Source organism: Ylistrum balloti, unplaced genomic scaffold (assembly GCF_031769215.1).
Source record: "Ylistrum balloti isolate Yb309-2 unplaced genomic scaffold, AGI_CSIRO_Ybal_v1 Utg371816, whole genome shotgun sequence".
Classification (NCBI taxonomy): domain Eukaryota; kingdom Metazoa; phylum Mollusca; class Bivalvia; order Pectinida; family Pectinidae; genus Ylistrum; species Ylistrum balloti.
The window spans coordinates 468,167-484,166 of record NW_026782903.1 but is presented as its reverse complement, the minus strand read 5'-3'; the positions used below and the strand labels follow the sequence as shown (position 1 = coordinate 484,166).

The 16,000-nt window shown below is 35.8% G+C and overlaps 2 protein-coding genes across 2 annotated transcripts; one reads left to right on the top strand and one right to left on the bottom strand.

The window, feature by feature from the left end:
* Positions 1-3,848: 3,848 nt before the first annotated feature.
* On the top strand, positions 3,849-5,760 carry LOC132563674 (putative uncharacterized protein DDB_G0286901). Its single transcript, XM_060228414.1, has 2 exons — positions 3,849-3,990; positions 4,937-5,760. Exons 1-2 carry the CDS (start codon positions 3,849-3,851, stop codon positions 5,758-5,760), a joined length of 966 nt encoding a protein of 321 aa, XP_060084397.1.
* Positions 5,761-7,954: 2,194 nt separating this feature from the next.
* Positions 7,955-8,950, bottom strand: LOC132563673 (mucin-20-like). The gene has a single exon (XM_060228413.1). It carries the CDS (start codon positions 8,948-8,950, stop codon positions 7,955-7,957), a length of 996 nt encoding a protein of 331 aa, XP_060084396.1.
* Positions 8,951-16,000: the final 7,050 nt, after the last annotated feature.

Sequence of the window (16,000 nt, the reverse complement as noted above, 5' to 3'; positions counted from 1 at the left end):
TTAATATTTTGATTCAATTGAACAATTTCATATTTTATAATTGTATGATAATCATAAGTCCATGTAAATCATAAATGTGCATGGTTTCTGGTCATTATTTACTTAATTTGTTCAGTAAATAGAAGTTTCATGAGCTGACCTTTGGGTGGACTTTAATGCTGACCGCTGTTATCACTATAAATTGTGCGGCCACATACTCATAAGACACTTGACAGTTAAAGTCTTCAATAAAAGCCTAATAAATATTTACGACACGGTCACCTACACAATATCTGTTTATTCTAATTTTAAAACCGTCATACAGACTTCTGTTAATAACTGTTAAACTGGAGCTGTGTCCACCTTAATATTTCATCAACTTTGACCTCAATCTTTGCTAGCTTTTAACCATTCTATTCATAAATCCTCTCACCTAAATCTCCATCAACCTTGATATTCTACAGATCATGTATCTGTATCGTCATCAAACATTACCTTACCTCCATACTGGAGTTGACCTTTCTCAACAGATTATATATATCTGATTTGCTACCACCTTAAACTCGTGCATCACCTGGGTATTCCTATAACCTGAAGCTGCAATTGTACCAGCACTCTTATTAGTTAATGATTTAAATTGATGTTGCAGATGCATTTTATGTCTGGATCAATATTAGATTTAGAATTTTTTTAATATCCCTATTGAGGTAACTGTAAATGCTACAGGGATGAAAAGTACATCCTGAGTTCTGCTTTCTTTAAATATTTTTAATGACTCATTATTTTGATACATTCTGCTATGATAATAAATGTGTTGTCTGGTCCGAGGGAAGGTTTTTGGGAAAAACAATACACTGACATGACTTTTAAACAGAAGCACATGTTTATTTCAGCATGGTGGTAACTTACAGACACATGTATATGTACAGTACACTTAATACAGTTGTACATAATGCTGTGCACAGCCAAACTAATGAATCAGGCCTACTGTGATGTTTATATAAAGTCTCTAGAAACATCACAACCTTGGCATGGAACAGGCATATTCGATCCTCAGATAGACATGTACATACTTAAAAGATTATTACCACTTGTATCTCTATAAAGAAGTGCTGTTGAACTTATGATGAATAGAATGTCATATCTTTTTTGTTCAATTTTTTGCCAGCTTAATTCCTGTTCTGCTTATTATATTGTTTGAAGCCACAATTAAATGTAAATACTATGTATTCTGTAATGTGGAAGTGCTCACCTACACATTAGCATTTGAAGTTGACCTAAATTTGTTTTAGGACTTAGATTGTTCTGTTTTAGGAGAAGAGAACTCCTTGTTCCAGTTGGTGTTGATAGATAAATATTACATCATTTTTCATTCTCATTGTCATGTAGGTTGTTTTAAGATATTCACTTGAAAACAAAAACATACTGCTGCTCACAATCATTTACAGGGATTTACATTCACATTTCTTCCTTCGTTCAGGATAGTCGCCGTTTCCAAACATTTAATGAGTCTTGGTAAAGGAAATAATCTTCCAAGTCAAAGGTTTTAGGTTGCACACCACAAATTTCTTAGTATTGCGACGATTTCAGCAAATATGATATATATCCTGATACATAATATTGATGGTATCAATAGTATCATGACAGCTGTAGTGAGATAACCATTACAAGAGCATGGGCAATAAATGACGCTACATGGATCCCCTGACAGATCCTGACACAAAGTGTATATAGCATCAAGTGTACAGAACATGATAACACCAACCCAGAGGTTAAGGCTGGTTAACATCAGGGACTTCAACAAAATTTAGATGGACATCAAAATATATGATAGACATATCTGGAGTCATACAGATTGGTATTCCCAATTTATTTCTCCCTGTCCATGAAAAGTCCTTTTGCTGTGTCTTTTAAATGAGAGCTAGACTAAGTTTAACATCAAGTCCAGAGGACATCTTCAATGTTGAAGTTTAATAACGGGTCTCATCTCTGTATCCCACACTCTTCCACCACTTCCTACTATTTCCTCCCTATTCATTTTCAGCAGAAAGGCTGAGAGTTGGTAATAGTTGATGTAAAACATGTAAGAAATAAAGTGAGAGAACAATTTGACATATTTTCAAAATTGGTCTGGTCCCCAAGAGCAGGGCCAAAAAGAAAAGTCAAAGGACTAGGTATAAAATCTAAATTGTAAGCAGTAATAATAATACAGAGATTCAATCATCTGACCTTTCAAGCCCTTTGGGCCTCTTGTCCTTGTCTTTGTTAATAAAGATACTTGTCATTCAACAGATTTTATTATTCAACTATGAAAATACTGTGAAATGGTGAAACTTATTAAAACCTATAGTATTGTCATATGATAATTTGACATTTTCATGGCATGTTGACCAAAGTATATACAAGTCTTTACAGGGGGGTTTGGATTAGTTATCCTCAGGAAGACAGGGGGGGACTAGTTATCCTCAGGAAGACAGGGAGGATTAGTTATCCTCAGGAAGACAGGGGGGATTAGTTATCCTCGGGAAGACAGGGGGGGATAAGTTATCCTCAGGAAGACAAGGGGGATTAGTTATCCTCAGGAAGATGGGGGGGATTAGTTATCCTCAGGAAGACACGTGGGGATTAGTTATCCTCGGGAAGACAGGAGGGGGATAAGTTATCCTCAGGAAGACAGGGGCAATTAGTTATCCTCAGGAAGACAGGGGGGATTAGTTATGCTCAGGAAGACAGGGGGGATTAGTTATCCTCAGGAAGACAGGGGGAATTAGTTATGCTCAGGAAGACACGGGGGGATTAGTTATCCTCAGGAAGACAGGGGGGATTAGTTATCCTCGGGAAGACAGGGGGGATTAGTTATCCTCGGGAAGACAGGGGGGATTAGTTATGCTCAGGAAGACAGGGGGGATTAGTTATGCTCAGGAAGACAGGGGGAATTAGTTATGCTCAGGAAGATGGGGGGATTAGTTATCCTCAGAAAGATGGGGGGATTAGTTATCCTCAGGAAGATGGGGGGATTAGTTATCCTCAGGAAGACAGGGGCAATTAGTTATCCTCAGGAAGACAGGGGGGATTAGTTATGCTCAGGAAGACAGGGGGGATTAGTTATGCTCAGGAAGACAGGGGGGATTAGTTATGCTCAGGAAGACAGGGGGAATTAGTTATGCTCAGGAAGATGGGGGGATTAGTTATCCTCGGGAAGACAGGGGGGATTAGTTATCCTCAGGAAGACAGGGGGGATTAGTTATGCTCAGGAAGACAGGGGGGATTAGTTATGCTCAGGAAGACAGGGGGAATTAGTTATGCTCAGGAAGATGGGGGGATTAGTTATCCTCAGGAAGATAGGGGGATTAGTTATCCTCAGGAAGATGGGGGGGATTAGTTATCCTCAGGAAGACAGGGGCAATTAGTTATCCTCAGGAAGACAGGGGCAATTAGTTATCCTCAGGAAGACAGGGGGGATTAGTTATGCTCAGGAAGACAGGGGGGATTAGTTATGCTCAGGAAGACAGGGGGAATTAGTTATGCTCAGGAAGATGGGGGGATTAGTTATCCTCAGGAAGACAGGGGGGATTAGTTATCCTCAGGAAGACAGGGGGGATTAGTTATCCTCGGGAAGACAGGGGGGATTAGTTATGCTCAGGAAGACAGGGGGGATTAGTTATGCTCAGGAAGACAGGGGGAATTAGTTATGCTCAGGAAGATGGGGGGATTAGTTATCCTCAGGAAGATGGGGGGATTAGTTATCCTCAGGAAGACAGGGGCAATTAGTTATGCTCAGGAAGACAGGGGGGATTAGTTATGCTCAGGAAGACAGGGGGGATTAGTTATGCTCAGGAAGACAGGGGGAATTAGTTATGCTCAGGAAGATGGGGGGATTAGTTATCCTCAGGAAGATGGGGGGATTAGTTATCCTCAGGAAGATGGGGGGATTAGTTATCCTCAGGAAGACAGGGGGAATTAGTTATGCTCAGGAAGACACGGGGGGGATTAGTTATCCTCGGGAAGACAGTTTGTTTCATTCTGGTCCCCCACTTGGAATATCTAAGAAGAAAGTCTGGATCTGTCGCTAAAATACACAAATACATCATCTGTGTAGTGATCCTTTTTTTCATATAATTTCACATTGGTGGGGGACTGTTATTTGTGAAACTAATGTTTAGTTTTGTTAGTTTTTTTTTTTAATTTTTGTCTTGCCTGCATGGAAAAGTCACAAAAATAATATGTTTCTGACCAACATAGCATGCTATTTTGTAGTTAAGTATATGCAGTTTCAATGACACTTGCTATAATATTATATGATACTATTATCATAAGAGTTGTTGTCAATATTTGGTAGTAGGATTAACCCCCTGAGTGGGCGGTGTACATGTCAGTTCACATGACAATCCACACATTTATATATTTACTTGATGTATCCTCTTAAAGTGTTCACAGTGACTCATGGTCTATACAAACAGTAAACTATGAGGAATGAGTTAATAAAGCTTTCATAAAAAGACAAAAAAATTTTAAAAGTATTTTTTTTTCTCCCTGTAACACAATTGTATCATATACAAGTTTTAGACCTTGATAATCTGTGACAATCATTGGTATATGTTTAAAAAGCTTTGTTAAGATAGTGGGATCAGTTCCTAAATTTTCAGTATCTTCCTATGTATGTTTATATAAATCAAACAATGATTGTCTTCTTTAATTTCAAAAGAGTAGTAGAAGTCAGTTGCAGCAGATGAAAGGCCAGGCCCCACTTGTATAAAACATCTCAACTTGAGATTTCCTCAGCTAATATCTCCTTGAAAATATCTTGTATGAAAATTCCTCAAGGAATTTCAGGACATCCTAGCCGATGCCTTCCTCCTGTTCCTTGAGAAAATTTTATAAATATACATATATACAAGCCGTTTTTGAGGAGATATCAGCTGAGGAAAATCTTGACATCTCAATTCTTACACCTAAGATATACTCCACAGCCAGGGTAATGATATAAATACTGATGATATACTCGAATGTCAGAGTAACAATGTGAATACTGATGTTATACTCGAATGTCAGAGTAACAATGTGAATACTGATGTTATACTCGAAAGTCAGAGTAACAATGTGAATACTGATGTTATACTAGAGAGTCAGAGTAACAATGTGAATACTGATGATATACTCGAAAGTCAGAGTAACAATGTGAATACTGATGTTATACTCGAAAGTCAGAGTAACAATGTGAATACTGATGATATACTAGAGAGTCAGAGTAACAATGTGAATACTGATGTTATACTCGAAAGTCAGAGTAACAATGTGAATACTGATGATATACTAGAGAGTCAGAGTAACAATGTGAATACTGATGTTATACTCGAAAGTCAGAGTAACAATGTGAATACTGATGATATACTAGAGAGTCAGAGTAACAATGTGAATACTGATGATATACTAGAGAGTCAGAGTAACAATGTGAATACTGATGATATACTAGAGAGTCAGAGTAACAATGTGAATACTGATGTTATACTAGAGAGTCAGAGTAACAATGTGAATACTGATGATATACTCGAAAGTCAGAGTAACAATGTGAATACTGATGTTATACTAGAGAGTCAGAGTAGCAATGTGAATACTGACAATATACTCGAAAGTCAGAGTAACAATGTGAATACTGACGATATACTCGAACGTCCGAGTAACAATGTGAATACTGATGTTATACTAGAGAGTCAGAGTAACAATGTGAATACTGATGATATACTCGAAAGTCAGAGTAACCATGTGAATGTATCAATGTGAACAATCCTATTGAAAATCATTGCTTAGTATAGTTATTCCATCAGTGTAGTGACATCAGATAATCAGTACAAGTTTATGTACACATCATGTCTCCACACTGTCCTGTCTATTACCTTATATAGAATATGTTACAGTCATTAAGAGTGTGAAGATATGTACACATCATGTCTCCAAACAATCCTGTCTGTTACCTTATATAGAATATGTTACAGTGATTTGGAGTGTGAAAATATGTACACATCATGTCTCCAAACAGTCCTGTCTGTTACCTTATATAGAATATGTTACAATGATTAGAAGTGTAGAGATATGTACACAGACTGGGGTAGGGATTAGACAGACTCGCCCTAACCAAACCCAGAATGTAACAGATTACATGGTCGATCCATCAGGATTCTCAACATCACCTGTCACGTACCTCCCCATATACGTGTGGGGCTCAAATTCTTTACTTAGTGTTTTGTAACAATGTAAAAGAAAAATTCCTAAATATACCAGGGTATCAAAGGGTTGATAGAGTTGCATGATCCCAAATCTTATTTTCATCATTATGGTATGAAATACTCAGTTAACATTGTACAATACTTTTGCATATCTTCATCACGAACAGGTTAAGTACTGTCATTTCCTGTTTGAGAGCCCAACGATTCATCTCTGTTGATGCAGTCAAGTTCTGTTTATGGTAGTTAGTATTGGAGAGTGTTGTTTTGTATCTTTACAATAATTTTATTGTTACATAGTTAAATTTCTGGTGTCATACGGCATTCAATACTTTTTTATAACAAATTTTGAATGATTTTTATGATTGAATACATCTTCTGACTTGTTGCTATGGCCGTTGTCATAGATACATGTATAAGGAACACAAAAGAGTTCCATTCATATTGAGTAATATTGACATGGATGTTGATTTTTCAAAAGTGCGACCTTGTAGCCTGTATAGAAAGGGAAGCTTTTGTGACATTAGTAGACAGAATAAATCCAACAATCTGAATTCTAGTGTCCTATTATTGAATAATTCCAACAATCTGAATTCTAGTGTCCTACTGAATAAATCCAACAATCTAAATTCTAGTGTCAACCTGAATAAATCCAACAATCTGAATTCTAGTGTCCCACTGAATAAATCCAACAATCTGAATTCTAGTGTCCTACTGAATAAATCCAACAATCTGAATTCTAATGTCCACCTGAATTAATCCAACAATCTGAATTCTAGTGTCCAACTGAATAAATCCAACAATCTGAATTCTAGTGTCCTATTGAATAAAGTCAACAATTTGAATTCTAGTGTCCTACTGAATAAATCCAACAATCTGAATTCTAGTGTCCTACTGAATAAATCCAACAATCTGAATTCTAGTGTCCAACTGAATAAATCCAACAATCTGAATTCTAATGTCCACCTGAATTAATCCAACAATCTGAATTCTAGTGTCCTATTGAATAAAGTCAACAATCTGAATTCTAGTGTCCTATTGAATAAAGTCAACAATCTGAATTCTAGTGTCCTATTGAATAAAGTCAACAATCTGAATTCTAGTGTCCTATTGAATAAAGTCAGCAATCTGAATTCTAGTGTCCTACTGAATAAATCCAACAATCTGAATTCTAGTGTCCACCTGAATTAATCCAACAATCTGAATTCTAGTGTCCGCCTGTAGTTTTTTCAAATATCTGTAGAATGGAAAGCATTATTATCATTAAGAAATTAGAACAAAAAAAGGTTGGTTATAGTACAACTTGATGAAACATCCTGGTATGTCTTGTAAATAAAAGTATTTACATTGTATAGTAATCACTAATTAACAATTTAAGGATCCCCCTGACTTACATTATAATTCTAGTCATGCCTTTTCTGTTTCTATAATGTAAATTAAGTCTAATTGTGCTTCATACATGGCATCAGATGATGTTCCATTATGCATTATAAGCATACATTTAGTATTGTTTTAGTTTGTGTATGTTAGAACCTGTCAAACTCACAGGAATTATTGTAAACCAGTGTGATGAATAGACAGGTTGAAACATACAATTTCAAACTAGGTTAAATGGATCAAGCAATATCATTAAATGCCATGTTTTTAGAACAATCTATTTAGTGTAATGTAATTTCAAACAACAGGGGAAAATGAAGGATGTTGTTTAAGGAAAAGTACCCTTAAAACAAAAACGGAAGTAACATTTAAATCATTCATGAGACAAACTGTCTTTTGTGGAAAATTTGGATTCGTAAAATGGACAAATTAGATGGAATAATGATAGTTGACCACTGAGATGCTGCTGGGATGATGGTTGGTTGCTGTGACATATGGATGCTGGGATGATGGTTGACTGCTGTGACATATGGATGCTGCTGGGATGATGGTTGACTGCTGTGACATATGGATGCTGCTGGGATGATGGTTGATTGCTGTGACATATGGATGCTGCTGGGATGATGGTTGGTTCCTGTGACATATGGATGCTGCTGGGATGATGGTTGATTGCTGTGACATATGGATGCTGCTGGGATGATGGTTGATTGCTGTGACATATGGATGCTGCTGGGATGATGGTTGATTGCTGTGACATATGGATGCAGCTGGGATGATGGTTGATTGCTGTGACATATGGATGCTGCTGGGATGATGGTTGATTGCTGTGACATATGGATGCTGCTGGGATGATGGTTGACTGCTGTGACATATGGATGCTGCTGGGATGATGGTTGACTGCTGTGGCATATGGATGCTGCTGTGATGATGGTTGGTTTCTGTGACATATGGATGCTGGGATGATGGTTGGTTTCTGTGACATATGGATGCTGGGATGATGGTTGGTTTCTGTGACATATGGATGCTGGGATGATGGTTGGTTTCTGTGACATATGGATGCTGGGATGATGGTTGGTTTCTGTGACATATGGATGCTGGGATGATGGTTGGTTTCTGTGACATATGGATGCTGGGATGATGGTTGGTTTCTGTGACATATGGATGCTGGGATGATGGTTGGTTCCTGTGACATATGGATGCTGGGATGATGGTTGGTTCCTGTGACATATGGATGCTGGGATGATGGTTGGTTCCTGTGACATATGGATGCTGGGATGATGGTTGGTTGCTGTGACATATAGATGCTGCTGGGATGGTGGTTGACTGCTGTGACATGTGGATGCTGCTGGGATGATGGTTGGTTGCTGTGACATATGGAAGCTGCTGGGATGATGGTTCACCAGTGTGACATATGGATACTGCTGGGATAATGGTTGATTACTGTGACATATGGAAGCTGCTGGGATGATGGTTGACTGCTGTGATGTATGGTTGCTGCTGGGATGATGGTTGACCAGTGTGATATATGGGTGCAGCTTTGACCCCTATACCTTGTGTTTGCCTTGACACTGGATTGCTGAAGGCTGTAAAAGTACCAGTGTAATAACCAAGACATCTTGACCATTACAGTGTACTTGATGGTCAGTGGGTGTATTGACTTTCAGGATTGAAGAGATGATAAATGTTAATGACCCTGTATATGGTAAGTAGATCCAGACTTTTACAAATCTTTACAGACACAACTTTTCATCAACAGACATTGATCTCGAAACATTGCTGTGCTACTACAGGATTATTGACAGGCCTGTTTCTGTATTCCAGTGTCTTGTTGTAAGTATACTTATCTCTGTTGAGGACATTGATATAATATTGTTATTCTGTTTTTAAAAAAAACTGTATAATTAACAAAGTCATGGGATAATCTTATATTGAAGGGCAACAGAGGGCATCTAGTTACCTTTACTCAGAATCAGGGGTGGGCTTGTTATAGGACCCAAAGGGGTCAACACAATAACTTTCCTCAAAGTCACAGGGATGGGCTAATTACAGGACCCAAAGGAGCCAGCCCATTACCTTTACTCACAATCAGGGATGGGCTTATTATAGGACCCAAAGGGGTCAACACAATAACTTTCCTCAAAGTTACAGGGATGGGCTTATTACAGGACCCAAAGGAGCCAGCCCATTACCTTTACTCACAATCAGGGATGGGCTTATTATAGGACCCAAAGGGGTCAACACAATAACTTTCCTCAAAGTTACAGGGATGGGCTTATTACAGGACCCAAAGGAGCCAGCCCATTACCTTTACTCAGAATCAGGGTATTGCAGAATCTTAAAGAATTCTATAGAGCTGGTTAAATTGATTATCAGTTATCATAAATTTAAGAGAAGTTGATAAAATTTTACAATTGGATTTTAGTAGATCATGTGTTTGAAATATCATAGCTCTTTATAAGTCTGTATAAAATAGAAGTAGTGTTGGTTCCAAGATGTTTTAATTGCAGGTATGAAATCAAATGTATTGACAATATTTATCATAAGTTTTGTGATTGTTTATACAAATGACACTGTGTAGAATTTTCAGGTCTGTTCACAGCCATTGAATAACTTCTCTCTATACAGATGTAAGTAGATATATTGAAATTGCAGAATGTATCAGTCTATGGAGGACTGACAGGTAAGTAATTGGTTACAGCATGTCAGTTACCATGGTAATAATATTGTCTTTATACACCATAGCCACTCAGATCAGGTAACAGTGCCTGCACAGCTGGTGGATGATTGGAAACTGAGTTAATCCATGTAATTTGTTGAAATTCATGTTTGATATAATATGTACACTAAGTTTGTGAGTATATATAGCTAATTTATCACCATTATTTGCATGTAGGGTTGAGAACAGGTGTGGCCGCACATGGTCAGGTAAATACTGGCCATCCTTAGTCACAGTGCTTGGCTGCAGCAGCTCTGACAAAGGTAGGCACTTCTTTGTTTTTTAAGATTCATATTTTTCAATTCTTTTGATATAAATTTTTATATCTAGAGCATGATGTATCTATTTTCAAGCTTTAGGGAAATATATGTAGTGTTTGATTATTTTGATTCATATTTTTTATTGTAGTTTTAACTGATATATTCTAGCAACCAAGTAATTCTATTTTTAGTGCTATATATACATCAGTTATGCCAGACTTTGTAATTATAGAAGTACTTTACGTATATGTCACTAATTACTACGTAGATTAATCAAGTGTAGTTTTGATATTTTACACATCTGGTGACGTCAAAAGGTGCTAAAGCAGAATTACATGATAACGTTGTAGGTGTCATGTGTTCATTAATTCGTACAGGACAAGAAAAAAAAGTAATGAATGGAGATTGATCAATATTATGTTACATGTGCATAGTAGTGGGTTGTACCAATATAATACTGATAGGATAAGTGTATATCAGCACCAGATGCCCCCAGCCAAAACACTGAAACATCTGGATTTCATATCCGCGTTTCTTTGAAATAATTTCTACAACAGTTTTCATTGTCTGCGTATAAAATCTCTACTGTATATGAACATATTTTAGAATTCTGATATTCTGGTGCTGTTTACACTGAAAGTATTACCCTGAAATAATTATGATATTCTGGTGCTGTTTACACTGAAAGTATTACCCTGAAATAACAATGATATTCTGGTGCTGTTTACACTGAAAGTATTACCCTGAAATAACTATGATATTCTGGTGCTGTTTACACTGAAAGTATTACCCTGAAATAACTATGATATTCTGGTGCTGTTTACACTGAAAGTATTACCCTGAAATAACTATGATATTCTGGTGCTGTTTACACTGAAAGTATTACCCTGAAATAACTATGATATTCTGGTGCTGTTTACACTGAAAGTATTACCCTGAAATAACTATGACATTCTGGTGCTGTTTACACTGAAAGTATTACCCTGAAATAACTATGATATTCTGGTGCTGTTTACACTGAAAGTATTACCCTGAAATAACTATGATATTCTGGTGCTGTTTACACTGAAAGTATTACCCTGAAATAACTATGATATTCTGGTGCTGTTTACACTGAAAGTATTACCCTGAAATAACTATGATATTCTGGTGCTGTTTACACTGAAAGTATTACCCTGAAATAACTATGATATTCTAATGCTGTTTCCACTGAAAGTATTACCCTGAAATAACAATGATATTCTGGTGCTGTTTACACTGAAAGTATTACCCTGAAATAACTATGATATTCTGGTGCTGTTTACACTGAAAGTATTACCCTGAAATAACTATGATATATTCTGGTGCTGTTTACACTGAAAGTATTACCCTGAAATAACTATTATATTCTGGTGCTGTTTACACTGAAAGTATTACCCTGAAATAACTCTGATATTCTGGTGCTGTTTACACTGAAAGTATTACCCTGAAATAATTATGATATTCTGGTGCTGTTTACACTGAAAGTATTACCCTGAAATAACTATGATATTCTGGTGCTGTTTACACTGAAAGTATAACCCTGAAATAATTATGATATTCTGGTGCTGTTTACACTGAAAGTATTACCCTGAAATAACTATGATATTCTGGTGCTGTTTACACTGAAAGTATTACCCTGAAATAACTCTGATATTCTGGTGCTGTTTACACTGAAAGTATTACCCTGAAATAACTATGATATTCTGGTGCTGTTTACACTGAAAGTATTACCCTGAAATAATTCTGATATTCTGGTGCTGTTTACACTGAAAGTATTACCCTGAAATAACTATGATATTCTGGTGCTGTTTACACTGAAAGTATTACCCTGAAATAACTATGATATTCTAATGCTGTTTACACTGAAAGTATTACCCTGAAATAACTCTGATATTCTGGTGCTGTTTACACTGAAAGTATTACCCTGAAATAACTATGATATTCTAATGCTGTTTACACTGAAAGTATTACCCTGAAATAATTCTGATATTCTGGTGCTGTTTACACTGAAAGTATTACCCTGAAATAACTCTGATATTCTGGTGCTGTTTACACTGAAAGTATTACCCTGAAATAACTATGATATTCTGGTGCTGTTTACACTGAAAGTATTACCCTGAAATAATTCTGATATTCTGGTGCTGTTTACACTGAATGTATTACCCTGAAATAACTATGATATTCTGGTGCTGTTTACACTGAAAGTATTACCCTGAAATAACTATGATATTCTGGTGCTGTTTACACTGAAAGTATTACCCTGAAATAACTATGATATTCTGGTGTTGTTTACACTGAAAGTATTACCCTGAAATAATTATGATATTCTGGTGCTGTTTACACTGAAAGTATTACCCTGAAATAACTATGATATTCTGGTGCTGTTTACACTGAAAGTATTACCCTGAAATAACTATGATATTCTGGTGCTGTTTACACTGAAAGTATTACCCTGAAATAACTATGATATTCTGGTGCTGTTTACACTGAAAGTATTACCCTGAAATAACTATGATATTCTGGTGCTGTTTACACTGAAAGTATTACCCTGAAATAACTATGATATTCTGGTGCTGTTTACACTGAAAGTATTACCCTGAAATAACTATGATATTCTGGTGCTGTTTACACTGAAAGTATTACCCTGAAATAACTATGATATTCTGGTGCTGTTTACACTGAAAGTATTACCCTGAAATAACTATGATATTCTGGTGCTGTTTACACTGAAAGTATTACCCTGAAATAACTATGATATTCTGGTGCTGTTTACACTGAAAGTATTACCCTGAAATAACTATGATATTCTGGTGCTGTTTACACTGAAAGTATTACCCTGAAATAACTCTGATATTCTGGTGCTGTTTACACTGAAAGTATTACCCTGAAATAACTATGATATTCTGATGCTGTTTACACTGAAAGTATTACCCTGAAATAACTATGATATTCTGGTGCTGTTTACACTGAAAGTATTACCCTGAAATAACTATGATATTGTTTATTATAGTTTTTACATGTATAGACTGCTTAATATAAACCACTTACTGTGGACTCCTGATTTATCATCAAACTAATTTTTAAAAAATGTGATTTTTCACAAAATTTTATTGTGCCAAATTAAGTACGTTGACAATATTTTTTAAAAGTAGAAAATATAAACACTAGTGTGAGTGGAGATATTGAGGAATTTGTGAAATATTTCATAAATATGACAGAATATCATGTAACAGGTAATTGTCATTTTTAACTAATGAAAATTTCATGCTCTGGTTGTAGAAAGACATCATATACACACATATCTTATTATTTCACAGACTAACAGATTAAATTTTCTACACTACTTAAATGTACCACAAAAATATCACCCTCGCAAAAATAGTTGGCTATACCCTCTTCAGTGTTTTCATGAGTGTGGGTGAACTTGAACCAAATAGCTTGGGTAACCGTCATTACATATGGCTAATGTTTCTAACCTGCTTTACCCTTAATATTCATGTAGGGTGCTGTAGTCGATGTTTCATTTAAAAATACAGATGACTCAGCTGCTGCATCCCAGAGTGTATAAAAATGCATACTCAGAAATATGTGAATGAAGAAGAATACTTCCTGGAGTTAGGTACAAGTAGAGGTTACACAACAAAGGTCACCTTCGTCTAACTTCATGCACTTAAAATCATATGAAGTTTTACCCTTTAAATGGAAGATTTCCTTTTTCGCCTTTAATTCCAATAAATTTTTCTATATTTAGAAGTTTGGTTTTAGAGTTTTGAACATCAGGTCAGCAATCAGTATTATAGGAGTTAATGTAAGACTTAAATTTATAACAGGTATATAGTTTATAATATTACAATGTATATCAGTTAGTGATGAGATTAAACACTTTAGTAAGAGTATTATAATCACACACACCATACACACAACAGTATTATCACAGTCCTGTATTAGTCCCGTGTACATAATACCTTATTAAATCTTTGTAATCTCATAGTAATTTGCTATGGGTAGAATATGCCTCCACCAGAACAGTACTGCCATGCTGCTGACTGGAGACCACAGAATCTATAAACAGCTAGAAGGTGATATGAAGTAACAGTTGTCTGGGGGATTTTTGATTAAGAAATGACTGTGAAATAACTTTTAACTTTTCATGATTTTTTGGATTTAATCTGTATTGCAGACAGGTAGGTACTTCTACAGACATTTCAGCGCCATTTCTTAGTTGCCAAGTACTGTAAACATTTGTGATACTTATTGCGGAAATTGCTTTCAACATAGGAGAAGCACTATGTTATTGGATAATATTGTTTTGGTTCACACTTTAGGACTTTTGGATAGTCCTTATAATATTGAACTGCCAACGACATGTAGGCAATGCTGATGACTGTTTTAGTGTTAAAATGTTTTATAATCATGATATTTGTAAGGGAGCTAACTCTGACAAAATCTGTCATGTTTGATGTCTGAATATAGATTTTATTTGCAGATCTTGTGGCATTGAGATAAAAAATAATAAAAGTCACGCAAAATCTACTTTGGGGTATACAGTGTTTGTTTGAAGTTACGTAGTCTTAGTTAAGAAGACAGCCAAATTAATACAAATATTTGTTTTCAGTAGGCACTTAGAAGTGTTCGAATATTCATCCCATTTTTGTTCCAGTCAAACAAACCAGAATTTGAATGAGTGTATATATACACATATGACCCAAGTTGATTCTAACACATTTAAGTGCCAACAGAAGGCTTATGTGTGAAGATTTGCATATTAACATATTTCACCCTGTAATTTCTTAGTTCTACAACATGTTGAAAAGCAACTTGACCTTGACCCACTTTAAAGGTGATGGAGGTAAAATATTTTTGATCTTTCAAACAACATTTAAATAACCAGAAAGATGAAGGTCATGGTAGGAGGCTAGTAGCATTTATGGATGAATGGCTATCGTTCAAATGATTGATTTCCAATCACATTCAATGTCACAATATGAAGTCAAACTGTGTTAAAATTCTGTTCAAATGAATAATCTGTAAGCAAGGTTTTACCACTTTCAAGGTTATAGGGATTAGTATGTTGAAATTTTAGATCAATTTCTCAATAGAACAAGCAAAAGGCTCAGAAACCTGGTATAGGGTCGGCAACAAGGATGAAGGGCTATCAGGTGTGTACATCTTAAAGATTGAAATCTTAAAAACAAACTGAATACCAGGTTAGAACAATGTAAGACATGAAGCATTCTTGAATGAATCAGTCATGTTTGCAGTCCTCAGGAAAAACCTAAATAAGCTTTAGAGAGTTCATAATTAAAATTCAGCAACAAAGTCATTATCAGCTGTGGAAAAATAACCTCTTCAGAATGTGAAAAAATATTTTTCTATGTATTTGTCATTTCAACTTTGAAGATAACAGAAGTTAATACTTTTCTAGA

Coding starts and splice junctions, on each gene's coding strand:
- LOC132563674 (XM_060228414.1), top strand. CDS start 3,849: ATGGGGGGATTAGTTATCCTCAGGAAGATGGGGGGATTAGTTATCCTC. Junction 3,991..4,936: donor TAGTTATCCTCGGGAAGACA/GTTTGTTTCATT, acceptor CTTACACCTAAG/ATATACTCCACAGCCAGGGT.
- LOC132563673 (XM_060228413.1), bottom strand. CDS start 8,950: ATGTCACAGCAACCAACCATCATCCCAGCAGCATCCACATGTCACAGC.